Source organism: Dromiciops gliroides, chromosome 1 (genome assembly GCF_019393635.1).
Source record: "Dromiciops gliroides isolate mDroGli1 chromosome 1, mDroGli1.pri, whole genome shotgun sequence".
In the NCBI taxonomy this organism is placed as follows: Eukaryota; Metazoa; Chordata; class Mammalia; order Microbiotheria; family Microbiotheriidae; genus Dromiciops; species Dromiciops gliroides.
In genome coordinates, this window is record NC_057861.1 from 602,241,736 (window position 1) to 602,258,500 (window position 16,765).

Consider the following 16,765-nt stretch of genomic DNA (forward strand, 5'->3'; position numbering starts at 1 on the left):
AATCTGGCCTCATACATGTGATACTAGCTGTGTGACCCTGGGCAAGTCACTTAACCCTCATTGCCCCCCAAAAAAGAAGACGACCTGGTCATTAAGATTGCTTAAGTTTCTAGGACCTAGTTTGGCCTTTTGGCAAGATTGATATATCAATAACAACTATTTGATAATGATTTAATGCAGTTTATTAGTTCATACAACATTCATTAGTACTTTGTGTGCAAAGAATTGAGCTACGTGAAAGGGGGAGTAAAATGCAGCCAATGCTAGCAGTAAGGGCATTTTTTTACTACTATACTCCAACAATATCCCTATACCTCTGGTTCTGTTTATGCTAATGATCCTTTCCTCCACCCAATCATTTTCACTCACACAAGTACCATCTTAAAAACCTCATTCCTGGGAAAACCTAATGTCTACCTTAAACATAAAGGCCCCTCTAGAGGAGTTTAAGAGTCCCTTAAGAGGCTCATCCTACACTAACCTACTTTCTACCTAAATGACATTTTTTTGCCATTCTACCAAAAACAAATTAGAGGCACACATATGGTTTTGAATTTTCATTTGCTCCTTTAGGCTAACTCAGTAAATGCCTTCACAGATTCAAAGTGTCTTCCTCTCACCAATGTGACTAAAGAAGTACCTCAAAATACTAAAGTCGGTTTAATCTTATTAACTACTAGGGAAAAAATTCCAGTAGTACCATCAAGGGAATTCTTGTGAAAGGTATCCCAGATTACAGATCGCCCATACCACCTGAACCACTACTATAAGGAAAAAACAATTTTTCAAAAGCTGATGGGAAAGGAGAAGAGAAGGCTCTTCATAAACTGTTCCTTTCATTCCTCAATCACAAAGACTCAGTGCTAATTGAGACCATAAAAGTACTTTTGAGGTCAACCTAAGTTTATTCTTTGGCAGATAAGCCTATGACAACCGATGACTGCATGTCTCATACACATCCTAAACTCATATCCAAAAGAGAATTCATTATCTTTCTCCTCATACTTAGCCTTCTTCCAACTTTCTGTTTTTCTCTAGGGCAAGAGCTTCTTCGTAGGCACTCAAGTTCACAATGCTGGTGTTGGTGCACCCCTCAAATCCCTAGTACTTGTCCTATCTAATTAGCTACCAAATCTTGTCATTTTTACCTCCACAATCTATTTCTCATCATCTTTTTCTCATCTATGTCTCATCCCTTCTCAAACTGAAAGGAGCTACTATCTCTAGTTCAAGCCTTCTTGACTAGAATACTTAAGTTTCCCTGCTTCAAATCTCTCACTGTCCTAATTCACAGTCCACACATCTGCCAAAGTGATTTTCCTAAAGCACAAGAATCAATCAACAGGCAGTTTCTTAAGTACCTACTTCTTGCCAGGTATTGTGCTAAGTTCTAGGTTCTAAGTTCTATTGTTCTAAGTTCCAGGCAAAGTGCTTCTATTCATTCCATCAAGGGAAAAACATGTAACTATATAAATATATGAAATATATACAAAATGAACATAAGATAATTTTGGAAGAGAATGTTTCCCAAAAGTCTTCTTGGAGAAAATGGCACTTGAATTTTGAAGAAAAACAGGAATTCCAAAAAGAAGAGGTGACGAGGGAGAGTATTCAAGACATGAGAGACATCCAGTGCAAAGGCACAGACACAAGAGTTGGAATGTTATAGCTGAGACACAACAAGGGCGAGGATGAAGGTGTAAGAAGACAAAAAAAGGTGGAAAAGGGCCAGGATGTTAAGAGCTTTCAATACCAAATAGAGAAGTTTATATTTGATCCTAGACGTGATAACAAGCAAATTGAGCTTACTGAAGGGGAGCAGTAGGTAACACGGTCAGAAGAGCACTTCAGGAAAATCACTTATAGTACGGAAGACAGATTGGAGAAAGATTTGATAGAGGAAGACCAATTAGGCGGCCAATGAAATACTCCAGGCAAGAAGTAATGAGGGCCTGAAATATAGCAGTAGCCGTGTAAACAGAGAAAAAGGGATGGAAAATGAGTCTGTGGAGATAGAAATAAGATTTGACAAGTGAATGTATATATGGATTGAAAATGAGGAAACAAGAATGACACCAAGGCTGTCAACCTGGATGATTTAAAGAATGATGGTGTCCTGACAGTAACAGGGAAATTCAGAAAAAAGGTGGGTTTGGAGGAAATCTAATGAGTTTTCTTGTGAACATGTGGCGTTTAGGATGTGTCTAGGACATCTATTTTGAAAGGTATGAAACAGCCTGTAGGATACAAGACTAGAGACGGAAATACTGGGGTTTGATATATTATTGCTGCTTAGTTGTTTCAGTCGTGTCTGACTCTGTGACCCCATTTGGGGTTTTCTTGGCAGAGATAGGAGTAGTTTCCCATTTCCTTTCTCCAGTTCATTTTACAAATGAAGAATCTGAGGCAAACTGGGCTGAGTGACTTGCCATGGGGTCACCCAGCTATTAAGTGCCTGAGGCTAGCACTGAACTTAGGAAGATGAGTCTTTCTGACTCCAGACCCAACACTCTATCCACAGTGCTATCTAACTGCCCCTAGGGGTTTGATATACAGATCTGAAAATCATATGCAGATGATATCACCAAGTGAGAGAGTCTAGAGAAAAGAAATGAAGGCTGAGGATGGAGCCTTAGAGTACACCCAGAGTTAGGAAGCATGACATGGATGACAATTCAACAACAGAGACTGAGAAGGAATAGTCAGACAAGTAGAAGGAAAACCAAGAGATCACTGTTACAGAAATGTAGAGAGTTCCCAGGTGGTGGTCAGTAGTGTCAAATGTGGAAGAGAGCTCAAGAAGATTGAGAGGACATTAGAATGGCATCAGAAGCCAGACTTTCGGGGGAGAGGTGGTTTAGAAAAGAGAGCAAAGGAAGTGGAGACACTGAGTACAGACAGCTTGTTCAAGGACTCCGTTTGAGAAAGGGGAGGAAAAATATAAGATAACAGCTAGTGGAGGCAGATGATCTACTAGGATGGAGAAAACCACTTGGGCACACACGTTTATAGGCAGCAGCAAAGGATTTAACAGAAATGAAAAGGAGAATCAGAAAACGATGAGGTAGGATAGTGAGGGGAATCTGCTAGAGAAGATAGGAAGGGATGAGGGATCAAATTTGGCAATAAGGTCCATCTCTTCATTGGAAACTGAAATGAATGGCATAGTGAAGGGTTGTGAAAGAATTGAAAAGCGGGAAGAAAAGAAGGGACTTGGCAAATGACTATTTCTTCTCTACAAGAAACTCCAATGGCTCCCTATTATCTCTAGGATCAAATATAAATTCCTCTGCATGTTGTTTAAAGCCCTTTACACACATTTCTAGTTTAAAACTGAGAACACCCTCTTCTATTAAATGTCAAGGTTTCTGAATATAAATATTTTCCCTGTTGCTAGCCCATAAAAAAGGCAGAACACAAAGATGCTTCTCAGAACATACCCAAACTCAACCTAGTCAAAGATCCACAAATGAGGAAATCATGCTGGGAACATCAAGACAGGAAATGAGCTTTAAAGAAATGTTGAAAGGTGATAGAAAAACTGGAAAAAAGTGTATGAAAAAGGTAAACAAACAATACATTAAAAAGCAAAGAAATTCTTGTCTTCACCGGAGCAATGCAAAGGAAATACTGAGCATCATAAAGGCAGGCACTTCCAAATAGCCTTGATCTAGGAAAAAAGGCCTAGATTAGGCTAGTGGTCGTGGCTAACACAAAGCTGAGAATGAAAATAACCCCTCATTCTCACAATCAATCTCAGTAAAATCATGCCCTATCTTGATGTCATTCCCACATGCTCAAAATTAATTCCTACAGTCCCTTACCTTCGCAGCAAAGGTGGAGGTGGGTCAGAAAAGTGTTCATTTAGTAAACTTTGGGGGGCCCTGGCTTAAAAAAAATTTTTTTTTAAATCTTACCGTCAACACTGTATTTGGAGGTGATAATTCTTCTGTACACACTGACAAAACAGACAAGGAAGGCAGCTGGGAAGAGGGGGATAGTGCTGGTGTCTCCTTGCCACTGTCCAAATTTAAAGCTGAAAGTCCCACCCCAAGGTATCCATTAAGTTCACTAGCATTGTTCTGGGAGCAGGGCTTTAAGGAATTCAAGAAAGTGCCATTGCGGAGGCAGGTGGTGCTGTGAAAAGTGCTTGCAAGTTTTGCTGTCTTCTGTTCACTGTCATCTGAGTCAAGTTTGGGGAAGGAAAGAGACTTGATATTGCTCACAGCAGTGATAGGAGGGAGGGACACTTTGGAAGACAATGACATCTTTTCACGATTACCTAACTGTGGTAAAGTGATAAAGCCATTCGGTTTGTGAAGGGGCTTGAAATCCAGGGCAGCCCTTTCCAGGGATGCCAAGACTTCCTGGTCCTGCAACACAGACCCAGAGCCTCCTTTGGGTAAGTTACTGTCTAAGATCTGGGCCACAATAGGCCCAGTTGTACCAACAAGAATGTTTCTCAGTTCTTCTTTCTCATCAATAGTTTTTAATTCCATGTTATCAAAAGGGTCCTCTTCACATTCAAAGTCAGCGGGGTTGAAATCGGCCTTCGTATGGGGGGGGCTGAGAACCTTCTGTTTTATGGCACTGTTGTTGACACGGGTTGGGGTGAGAATATTGTTGTGCTGTAGGCTGGCAAGGATGGGGTTAATGGGAGGTGGCATTGTGGTCGGGCAGTGTGTCTTTGAGAAACCCATTTTGCTGTCACCCTCTGGGCCACTCTTGGAATTCACTTTGGCTTCTGTTTCTTCAGCCTTTCGCTCAGCTTCCCATTGAGCTTCCTGGATTTTCTTAATGTCTTCTGCCCACTCGATTGTTTTTTTTTCCAAGGAAAAATCATACTGCAAAACATATAAAAAAAAAAGAAAAAGACATTAAGAATGTGCATATCATTCTTTCATACTTGACATTGTTTAAAGAGTTAAAATACCTTTTTTTTTTTAAAAAACATCACTAAAGTGAGAGCCTTGATACCAACACTCCCCTCATCCACTCTTTCCTTTCATACAGTATGTATGTGATACCCGGGACTGGTAATGTAAAAACAAATTTAGTTTCTTTTCTATATAAAAGCAGACTATGACATGAAATCCTTTTGTACTACTTGACCAAACCGATTTTGCTTTTGCATTCCTTCCAGAACTCTCTACCATTATTATTGTATACCACTAAATTGTCCCCCAAAACACTATGCCTGCTCACAATACTTCCCCTGAATGGAATGTACTGGACATTTCTTTATCTGTACTTTAAGGCCAGGATTGTTACACTTCTTCCAAACTACTCTCTTAGTTATGATCACCTCTTTCTTTGAACTTACTGTCTGTATCACTTATTTGACACTTGGCACATGTAGCTTTATACTATTATTTGTTTTTTTGTATACACAACCCAGAAAGGGGCAGTGGACAGAGTGCTGAGAGCCAATGTTTGAATCCTTACTTTGCTACTTGCTACATATTTGCCTTGGGCAAGTCAGTTAACCTCCTGTAAAATGAAGGATCTTTTAGGTCTAAGTTTACAACTTGTAAGTCTTGTCCCTCATACTACTAGATTTTAAGATCCTCGAGCACAGGCCATAATTTGTTTCTTTGTATCTCCAACATCTTTCAAATAATATGTGCCCAACAAAACATTGTCTAGTGACAGTGCTAATCAACCCATCTTTCAAAAAATATGGATCTACCTTCACTTTAAAAAAAATCATATACACAGATCAGAATTTACAAAACAAACCTGAGTAACTATATCACAAATGGATTCATTTCAGAGTTCTTTACAACATAAAGGTCCACTAGTTTATTTTAAATGATTTGGGTCACAAAGATTCAATTTACAAATTATTTTTCAAGAAAACATCTATTATGATTTCTCCTGAATTATAATAAAAGTCAGATTTCCTTGGTAAATCACTAAGACTATGCAAATGATTGTACATGCTACTGATCTGTTCAAGGTTAGAAATATAAAGGAAAAGGAAAGAGGATAATATGGCCCAAGGAAAAGAGATTAAGGGATGGTCTACGAGAAGACTGGACAAAGGGCTAAAGTAATAGATGCCTAGTATACAAAATATCATCATGAATACCAGATCTAAGGAAAGCCTTTACACAGAAATAAAGACATATTTCTAACAACAGAAATGTCTTTTGTCTTTAGGAGGAAGACTAAAACTAGAGAACTAAAGAACATATTTGACTTTATGTCTATACATGACCCATATAACTGATAGAATTAAAATTAGACCCTAGATCTTTACTCACTGAAATGTGGCACTCAGGTTGAATGTTTTAAGCATAATGACCTATTAATTCCAGAAACTACAGGCTATCCAGGAAAATAAAATATTAAAACTGATCCTTCTTGGAAGCAATTTCAAATTATGCAAACTGTCTAAAATGCCCACACCCTTTGACCCAGAAATTCCACTAATAAGTTTCTACCCCAAGGAGGACACTGATAAAAAGTCCCTAATACATCAAAATGGGGCAGCTAGGTGATGTAGTAGGCAGAGTACCAGGCCTGAAGTCAGGAAGACTCATCTTCCTAAGTTCAAATCTGGCCTCAGACACTTCCTAGCTGTATGATTCTAGGCAAGTCACTTAACCCTGTTTGCCTCAGTATCCTCATCTGTAAAATGAGCTGGAGAAGGAAATGGCAAACCATTTCAGTATCTTTGCCAAGAAAACCCTAAACAGAGACATGATGAGTTGGACAGGACTGAATAACAACAAATATACCACAATATTTAAAGCAGTACTTTGTGAGGTAGCAAAGAAGTAGAAACAAAGTTTATGCCCATCAAGTGGGGATCAGGTAAACATTGTAGTACATGAATATAATGGAATATTACTGTGCTATAAGAAATGTGACAAATACAGAAATTATGGAAAAATTGATCTGATATAGAGTGAAGTGAAATAAAATAAAATAAATACAGAAGATCACTACAATGTAAAAATAAAGTACAATTACAAAACAGTCAAAAGTGAATATTTCAGGAATTACAAAGAAATAAGATAAGCATGGCTCCCCCCCCCCAAAAAGCCACTAAGAAGACACAATCACTCCACTCCCTTGCTTGCTTAGGTGGAAGAGGTCCATAAGTATAGTGTATTTCACATAAATTGACTTTTTTAATGTATTAATGTTTTTAAAAAGGTAGTTCTTAATTTAAGAAGTAAATGGGAAGGGATAATAAGCAAGGAGAGGTTGGTAATATTAACAAAGATATATATTTTTTAAACTGACCCTTAATGCATTTTCAGGAGAAAATATCTGCCAGCTGTTTCTTAAAATGGGTAGCCTATGCACAGGGAAGTGACACCTCAGGAAAATCTATGCCTAGGGAAAGACTCACGTCACAGAAAGATCTAAAAAGAATGAAAATATCTTCTAGGAAAACTATAAAATTACCCCAAAGCCCTAAAGCCTCACCACTCCAACATGCAAAAAATACATGTTACATACTTTAAACTACAGTGGTAGCATGGCAGCCTCAAATTTTCAAAAGTCCAAAGGCAATGAATTCCTGTTAAACAAGTTTGTAGCACTTGCCCAAAAATATAAATTCCCAAAGTGCCTTGCTAAGTAGCAGAAGCACAATAATCTTTTCCTTTTAATGAAGGAAGTAAAAATAGTCTATCACACTACCACAACTCAGTTCGGGAGGAAATCAAAGATAGTGGTTTGATTTCTACTCCTTCATTTCCCACAAACCAAAAACAGTAACAACTATATATGTACACAAGATAGGAAACACTACTTCTCTCCTGAAAACAAATGAACACTGACGCTAAGTCAAGGAGAAAAATGAAGTGGAAAACTAGGTAACTTTCAAGTTTCAGGCTGCAGCCTCCAGAGGACAGGCTCTCTCTCTATTTAAATGGTTTGTTTCGTCTTTTCATATAGGAAGATAACATTACTGACCCACCATCATCAAGGGACATGGTTCTGAGGTGCTTTCCCTTTAGTGAGGATAGGTTGCACTGCTGTTTCCCTCTTGTTCCAGGCAGGGTAAGCTTACTGTCTGCAGCCAAAAAACAAAGTAAAGCTAACTGGTACGTATGTGAATTGATAGTCATGTACTCATTAGCACCATGGTTTAATCCCGAAAATTAACCAACTTTTTTTTTTTTTTGGTAAAATGAAGCAAGCACTGCATCATGCACCTGAGCTTAGCTATATATCTCAATGACTACTTAAAGACTGAAAAAAACATTGGATTAGGTTTGTAATCTTCTATTTAAGTTAAATTAGTTAACAAAAATAACATTTCATGGTTGTGTCTAGTATACTTAAACATTTGTGGCTGCACAACTCTAAGGACAATTTACCTTGTATATATACAATACTTAATTATGTATATATTGTCTTTGAATATAAGCTCCTTGAGGGCAGGGACTGTTTTTTTTTAACATAACCCCAGCTCTTAGCACAGTATATGGCACATATAGTAGGTGAGTAACAAAAGATTGTTGACTGACTGACAAAAGGAATTTTCATTTTCATTTATAATCTAGAAAATATTTCACAAAGGAGATGATAATGGCCCCTCACTGATGAAATTTTAGAAGGTAAATCTACTTCTCTTTCTGACTCCTAAAATCTGCGCCATAAAGTAGAGAAACCAAAGGGAAATGAGAACTCCTACCTGAGAGTCACTGCTCAATGCTCCCAATGAGACCATTTACCATTTAGACTTTATTTGGGAATAATGAAAATGAATAAAGTCTATTTTACAGAAAAGTATCATAGGGGCAGCTAGGTGGTACAGTGGATAAAGCACCAGCCCTGCATTCAGGAGGACCTGAGTTCAAATCTGACCTCAGACATTTGACACTTACCAGCTGTGTGACCCTGAACAAGTCACTTAACCCTCATTGCCCCACAAAAGAAAAGAAAAGAAAACTATCATGGTACCCAGATTAACAAATGAAGCTCCTTTATAATCAATTTGTTGCTTCCAAAATAAATCAAGCTTGCATTCACACAGATACACATTATCTCTTTCATAAATGCGAGGGGAAAGCATTTAAGAAGGGTCAATATTGGATTTTAACCTTTTTAAGGAGCAGTTTATAAAACAGCCAAAAGCCTGCTAGAATAGTTAGGAATACTGATTTAAGACTGGAATGTATCTTAGAGAGCACATATTGAAAAACTTCCACCCCTGCCTCATTTTTCATATGAGAAAATTCTGACCCAGAGACAAGGAAGTGACTTGCTCAAGATCACACAGATAATTTGCAGCAAAGCCAGGATTTATCCCAGATAATAGGGTTGTAGACCTAGAGCTAGAAGAGATCTAAGGCTAGCCTGCCCAACTCCCTCATTTTACAGAGAAGAAAACAAAGGTCTATGAAGGTCAAGATGATTTACCTAAAGTTACCCAGGAATCAGGAGATTTGAATGCAGGAACTCGGACTCTAGAAGCAGTGCTCTTTCTTACCATACTATGCTGTTCAGACTCAATATCCAACACTCTTATTATTTGAAATTAATATTTTTATATTTTTAAACCATCCTGAGCTTCAATGGCCAGGGGACTAAGAAATCTGTTTGCCACCTTCAACCACAAAAAGTACAATTACATCTTTCTTAGGCACCCTGTCTATATCAGAGTATCTTAACCATGCAATACAAAAAAAGTAGGTCTCGAATAAACACTCCAGAATGTCATTACTACTGTTTTATCTTCCTCAGTAGAAAATAGTTTTGTTACTTTTTTTTTAACTTAACCATATTTGAATATAAAATTTGACAGTTAATTCAAATCTTTGTTCAAATGCCTAGAATTGAGTCCAACTGCTTTGCACTTCAACTTCCCCAACTGGCACTGTCTGCTCCACTAAGGTCAATCTAACCTATCTCCTCACTTCTGGCATGGCCACAATCCTTATTCTCACCTTTGTGCCTTCCTTCCCTCCCTCCTCCTATCTAAATTCTCACCATCCTTCAAGATTAGGACTTGAACCTTGATCTCTGACTACAGATTTGGTTATCTATCCATTATATAATGGTGCCCTCTAGAGTACTGTGTGCACATGAACAATGACGATGGCACAAACACCAAAGCTTTTTAAAAAATAAATAAATAATAGTAAGAGCACTGGCCTACAAGTTAGGAGATCTGAGTTGCAGTCCTAATTCTGTTACTGACTACCTATATGACCTTCAGCAAATAACTTAATATACCAATGATTTTTTTCATAAATATCTTCCCTATGGAATCTGAAGCATAAGACTAATCATAGGTACATATTTCTCAATGAAATGGCTGGCTCAGAATCTTGAATCTGGTTTTATAGAATAATAAAAATAATTTACATGTATAAAAACCATGATGATTACAAAAATACTTTCACACGTGAGCTTCACAACTACCTTGGGAGAGGAGCTGCATAAGTATTACTATCAAAAAACTTAAGAGTGAGAAATTAAATTATTTGCCTGAGGTCACATAACTACTCAGTGGTAAAGTTAGGAATATATCTATTTTATTATTATGCACACTTGTATAAAGACAGAAAACTCAAACTGAAAGAGGTGAGAGGTATATAACCCTCCAACATCAACTATAGGAGCAGCATATACTGTTTAAAACTTGAGTTTAATTTAATTTAAACCTGGAAAACACTTAAATACGATTATAGGAGAATGGTTGAGGTAGATCAAATTTTCCTATTTTGCCATATAATATTAAAAATTTCAAATCTTGAAACCCAGCAAAATGTTAGCAAGAAGAAATACTTACTTGTATTTCCCTGACAGCTTGTAAACAGTCAGGCAAGGAGAATCCAATAGGCAGACCAACTTTAGCTGGTGTTTTGAATTTGTCTCCTATCTTAAATGGGACATCATCAAGGTAACTGAAAGTCCCTAAAATGAAGTAAAAACAAAAATTAATTCATTTTTCTGCCATATCTGTTAATTAAAAGCGAATTAACTCATGCTGTTTGAAGATTATTGTTAAAAGAAGCTAGGGTTTAATGGGTCTACTCTACCATTAATCTCAATATCTCTCCTTGACTGACTCTTTCAGTGCCTAAAATCTAAGAATCAAAATCCCAAAGTTTATTCACATCTAAACCAACTGGGGGGGGGGGGGCCGGGGAGGATTGTCTCATCTTAAAATGATGCTAGTCTCATAAAGAATCCCTTAAAGAGGGGGCAGCTAGGTGGCACAGTGGATAGAGCACTGGCCCTGAAGTCAGGAGTTCAAATGTGGCCTCAGACCCTTGACACTTACTAGCTGTGTGACCCTAGGCAAGTCACTTAACCCCAACTGGCTCACCCAAAGAAAGGAAGGAAGAAAGGAAGAAAAAAGAAAAAGAATCCCTTAAAGGGCTACACCATTCTAGTTGACATCAAGTTTGTATAAAGAGAGAACTGAATAAGAAAAGGCACCATATTTTATTTCTGGTACAAATGCAGATTTTTCAAAAGGCAAAGTTATAAGAAGGGAAAGATAAAGAGTAAAATCATGGGAATAAATGCAAAATATTATTAGGAGATACTAGTTATCATGGTATAGAGCCTTGGACTTATTTTTCAGGGTTTTGTTTTTGTTCTTGGTATCTGTAAGTTAAATGACAGCACATTTTAAGTCCCTGTGCCTCTTGTAGATAGCTCTATATGACCTGCTACCTTCAAGGTCTAAACTTTGTCATAGCCGGGTTTTTTAACAGTCAAGTCATTTGAAAGATTTGCCTACTAACCGAAAAGAAAGTTAATACAGTAGCCGAAAAGACATTTTTATTATCTTCTGCTATTAAGAATTTATTCCAGTTATAGAGGCAAGAAGATCTACAAATATTAAGTTACTATGCCTCTTGTGAATAATTTTCCTGACTGGCTACTGTCAAGGTCTAAACTAAATCATGGTCATTTTTCACTGAAAAATATTTGTTAGAGGCTGCTAGTAAGAAGTGAGCTATTCACTCTGAGGTACCCCCTGACAAAAAAGGAAAACAATAAATGTTGGAGAAGCTGTGGAAAAATTGGAACACTAATGCATTGTTGGTGGAGCTGTGAACTGATCCAACCACTCTGGAGAGCAATTTGGAATTATGCCCAAAGGGCTATAAAGATGTGCATACCCTTTGACCCAGCAATACCACTACTGGGTCTTTTTCCCAAAGAGATCATAAAAAATGGAAAAGAGGCCACATGAACAAAAATATTTATAGCTGCTCTTTTTGTGGTGGCAAGGAATTGGAAATTGAGGGGATGCTTATCAATTGGGGAATGGCTGAACAAGTTGTGGTATATGAATGTAATGGAATACTATTGTGCTGTAAGCAGGCAGATTCCAGAGAAACCGCATGAACTGGACTTGCATGAACTGATGAGTGAGATGAGCAGAACCAGGAGAACACTGTACACAGTATCATCAACATTATGTGTGGATCAATTGTGATAGACTTGATTCTTCTCAGCAATACAATGGTACAAGATAGTTCCAAAGGACTCATTATGGAAAATACTCTCCAAATCCAGAAAAAAAAAGGAACTGTGGAATATAGATGCAGATTGAACCATACTATTTATTTTGTTTTTGGTGCTGTTGTTTTTCTCTTTTGAGGTTTTTCCTTTTTGCTCTGATTCTCCTTTCACAGCGAAACTAATGCATAAATTTGTTTAATGTTATTGTATATATATAACCTATATAAGATTGCTTTCTGTCTTGGGGAGGGGGTAGGGAGAAAAATTTGAAACTAGAAATCTTATAAAAACAAATGTTGAAAACTATCTCTACATGTAACTGGAAAATAATAAAACTTTTATAATTTTTAAAAAAGTGAGCTGTTCCATTTCGTTGTTGGGAGAGAGGGTATCAAGAGAGAGAAAGGAGATGGTACAGAGGGTACTGAACAAGGAATAACATAACCCCTTTTCCGCCTTGAAGTATTTCATAAGATATTCAAGCCCACAATGATCCCATCCTTCTCTGAATTCCTCCTTAAGAATCTGTGCCACACAACCTAATATTTTCTTATATTACTTGGTATTATTTTCCTATTTAATGTGGGCAAGTTGTTTCCCTGACCCCCCCAAAAAATTGTAGGCCTCTTTAAGACCATCTATGTTCTCTTTTGCATCTCCTATAGAGCCTAGCATAGTGCTATTAATATAAAAAGTAACTGTTTTAAAACTTTGCTGGGCTGAATTATTTGGCATAATTCAGTTGTCAAGCCTAATTGAGGTTTCTGCATCATTTGACACTAGCACTGGTATTGTGGGCCAATGTTTCCCCAAAATGCAGTAATCTAAATGATCAATACATGTTACACACGAAAGGCCACAGAAACTTCTTGGGGGATAGTACCAAAAAGGGATAACACCCCCAAAAGAAGCAATCTAGCATCTTTCCCTAATTAATTTTACCCTGACTACCACATAATTGGCAAAAAAAAGGAAAAGGCAATCTTCCCATTATTCCTCAATCATAGCAGAACAATTTAAAATGGAAGATGAAGTTATGATACATCTAAAGTTTTGAGGATCTTTTTCCTTGTCCCAGATATAGAATGAGAAAGTTTTTAGGGGTCTCAACCTGCTAGATGCAGGGTAATTTTAACTGATAAATTTTAGACCAGGAATAAATTAACCAATCAGAAAGCCAAAAATATTTGCTAGTTACCACAGGTTGACAATGTCACTAAGTGTATGATACAATTTTATCGTGCTCACTTTTCCAGATGAATCAATCTTATACTCTTTGTTTTCCACCAGCCAGTAGTATACTAAATAATCAGTAACAATGTGGTCCTTTGGATTTTTTTTAAAGGAAGTAATGTGAATATATGACAAGCAAATGAGCATGAATTATGCTGATAGCATTTCTGAAGTGTAACCCAATCAGAGGTACTTCTCAAACTAGCTTTACCACGTCTCAGGGTACCTATCTGAAAATGTCATAAAATAGCCAATATCCTCTAAATAAAATTTTATTTTTTTTAATAAAAATTATAAAACTGCCATTAGCCAAAATGTTGGTCAAATACACTTTTTTTTATTTCAAAACTTTCTGAAGGTGTTTCTAAAATGTGTGAATTCACTTTTCTAACTTAATAAAGAGTACTGAAGATCCTTACAGTGCCTCAAGGTCATCCATGTGAATATTCACTCTGATAATAGAGTAATAAGACTAAGCTAGAAATTTCACTTTTTTGCCTAAATCATTTCAATGAGCTTTTCTTAGGTTTTTTTTTGGTTTGTTTTTCTTTCCTGATAAAAGCAGACTGGTCAGGGGAAAAATTCTGATTGAGATTTACATTTAGGGGGAGCTAGGGGACAGAGTGGATAAAGCACCAGCCCTGTTTTCTAGAGGACCTGAGTTCAAATCCAGCCTCAGACACTTGATACTTACTAGCTGTATGACCCTGGGCAAGTCACTTAGGCATCATTCCTCCCCTACCCCCTACCCCCCAAAAAGATTTACATTTAGGTAGACTCTGCTTTGACTGAGTTCTTCTCTGTATCCTATAGTATTTAAATGGGCCAGGCATGAATCAGATTTATTTGAAATGAAACTAGGTGCCACCAAAGGCAATATTGTTTTGCAGGGCAATGAGGGTTAACTGACTTGCCCAGGGTCACACAGCTAGCAAGTATCAAGTGTCTGAAGCAGGATTTGAACTCAGGTCCTCCTGAATCCAGGGCCAGTGCTTTATCCACTGCGCCACCTAGCTGCCCTCTATTAGTTGAATCTTGAACCAAAAAAGTGACTTCCCGTTTTCCCTTCCTAAGATTCATCTTAGGAAAAATCCAAAGTTAAGTAGTTATATTCTGAAGGGAAAAAAAAAAAGATTATTTGTATGATTGTGGGTACTTAGTCTCTCAGGTACAATTTTCTTCATATGAAAAATGACAGTGTTGAACTAGAGAATTTAAATCTAATAAGGTCCTTTCCAGCTCTGAATCTAATTTTTAAAAGATTAGGACCCACCAATCAATATAGCTAGCTCTCAAACATACAAACCAGATGCCATCTGCAAAACTCTGTGGGTGTGGGAGGGGGTCCATATATTTTACAAGCAATCAATGATCAATTGGGGGGGGGGGGATGTTTTATGTACCACTTCAATACAATAGATGCTTTCTCCAGAAACAGACCAAGGGCAATAGAGAATTCAATACATCTCAAAAGCAGCCACCAGCAAAAGCATGGTATGATACAGCATGACAATTGAAAAGTGAGTTTTTAGGGGCAGCTAGGTGGCACAGTGGATAGAGCACTGGCCCTGGACTCAGGAGTACCTGAGTTCAAATTCGGCCTCAGACACTTAACACACACTTACTAGCTGTGTGACCCTGGGCAAGTCACTTAACCCCAACTGCCTCACTAAAAAAAAAAAAAATGAGTTTTTATTACATAGGATTTTTAAACTGTTTACTCAGAATTCAGAACACATTCCTCTTAAGGTATAAAAAAATTAATTTTTAAGTTAAATGCTAGGTATAAAGCAGTATAAAAGTCAAGGTTGCATCTCATTTTAGATAAAAATACAATATTCCCCTCAAAATTTCACAAAAGTAGAAGCAGAAAGCTTCAGAAGTCCATAACAAAAATGTGGTTCTAAAAAGCAATGTTATTTTTAAAAAGGACTTTTGCCATCTCCCATCTCCATGCCTTTGCTCTATGTAGTAGGAAAGGAATCTACTCCCTTCTTATCCCTACCTCATAAACTCTTTCTTCCTTTAAAATGAAGTATCACTTTCTACATGAAGCCTTTGGTTGCCCTCAATTGTTGAGTCTTACTCTCCCTAATTACCTCATATTTAATTATCTTGTATTTATTCTGTATAGATTTATATATGTACAACTTTTGTCTCCCCTGTCAGAAGGCAAGATCCTTGAGAATAAATTTTTACTTTTTTGTCTGTATCCCCAGTATCTTCAGCATATACACTGTGCTTATTAAATGCTTTCTAATTAATGAATTCATTAAGCTAATTGAGCTTAGAAAGGTGGCATAGAAAATCTAAAGATCCTTCTCTGGACTGCTTACATGACAAAATAAAACCAGAATATTAATTATTTTATCTTAGATCAACACTACAGTTTCTATGAGATGAAAGCACCAATGTAAAACTCAAGTTTCTGTTGTTCTTGAAAGGTATGAGTAAAGTGCTTTACTCTCTTTCCTTCCATTCTTTGTTCTATCATCTGTCATTACACCTGTTCTGTTCTGGAGTGGGTTGAGCTAGGCTAAGCTATCCTTGTTAAGAAATCAAAAGGCAATTTCGGATATATCTATTTATCATTATCTCTCTAGGTTTAACTTAACATTTACCTTCCAATCTCACTACAGATGTTTTTAGAAAAGTAGAGAGTTAGAACTACACTAACTGAGGGCAGGCTAGGTGGTGCAGTGGATAGAGCACTGGCCCTGGATTCAGGAAGACCTGAGTTCAAATCCGGCCTCAGACACTTAACACTTACTAGCTGTGTGACCCTGGGCAAGTCACTTAACCCCAAATGCCTCACTTAAAAAAAAAAAACTACACTAACCTATTCATTTTACAAATGATAAAAGACAAGTTAAATGACTTGCCCCAAATCACACAACATCAAGGTTCTCAACTCCAAGTCCAGTGCCCTTTCCAGTCTTACAATACTGCCTTCCTTTTTGGTAAGTGTAACTATTTAAAGGCAACTTTATTCTCCCACAAAGCAGTATAACAAAATTTTCATTCTACTGCTTTCTAATTCCCCAGTCTTCCCTTAATAATTGTGTGATTCTAAGTAAAAACT

General features: G+C 37.2%; 1 protein-coding gene across 4 annotated transcripts in view; it reads right to left on the reverse strand.

Moving 5' to 3' along the window:
• Positions 1-16,765, reverse strand: part of UBAP1 (ubiquitin associated protein 1) — a 66,380-nt gene that overhangs the window by 4,735 nt on the left and 44,880 nt on the right. For 2 of the 4 annotated variants that reach the window (XM_044003021.1, XM_044003003.1), the window contains exons 3-4: positions 10,760-10,884; positions 3,918-4,844 (exon numbers count right to left, since the gene is read on the reverse strand). In XM_044003021.1, the coding sequence (XP_043858956.1) occupies positions 3,918-4,844; positions 10,760-10,884 (1,052 nt within the window). Of the gene's footprint in view, positions 1-3,917; positions 4,845-7,932; positions 8,033-10,759; positions 10,886-16,765 lie in introns of those variants that run through there. The other 2 variants (XM_044003013.1, XM_044003031.1) reach the window with 2 other exon arrangements.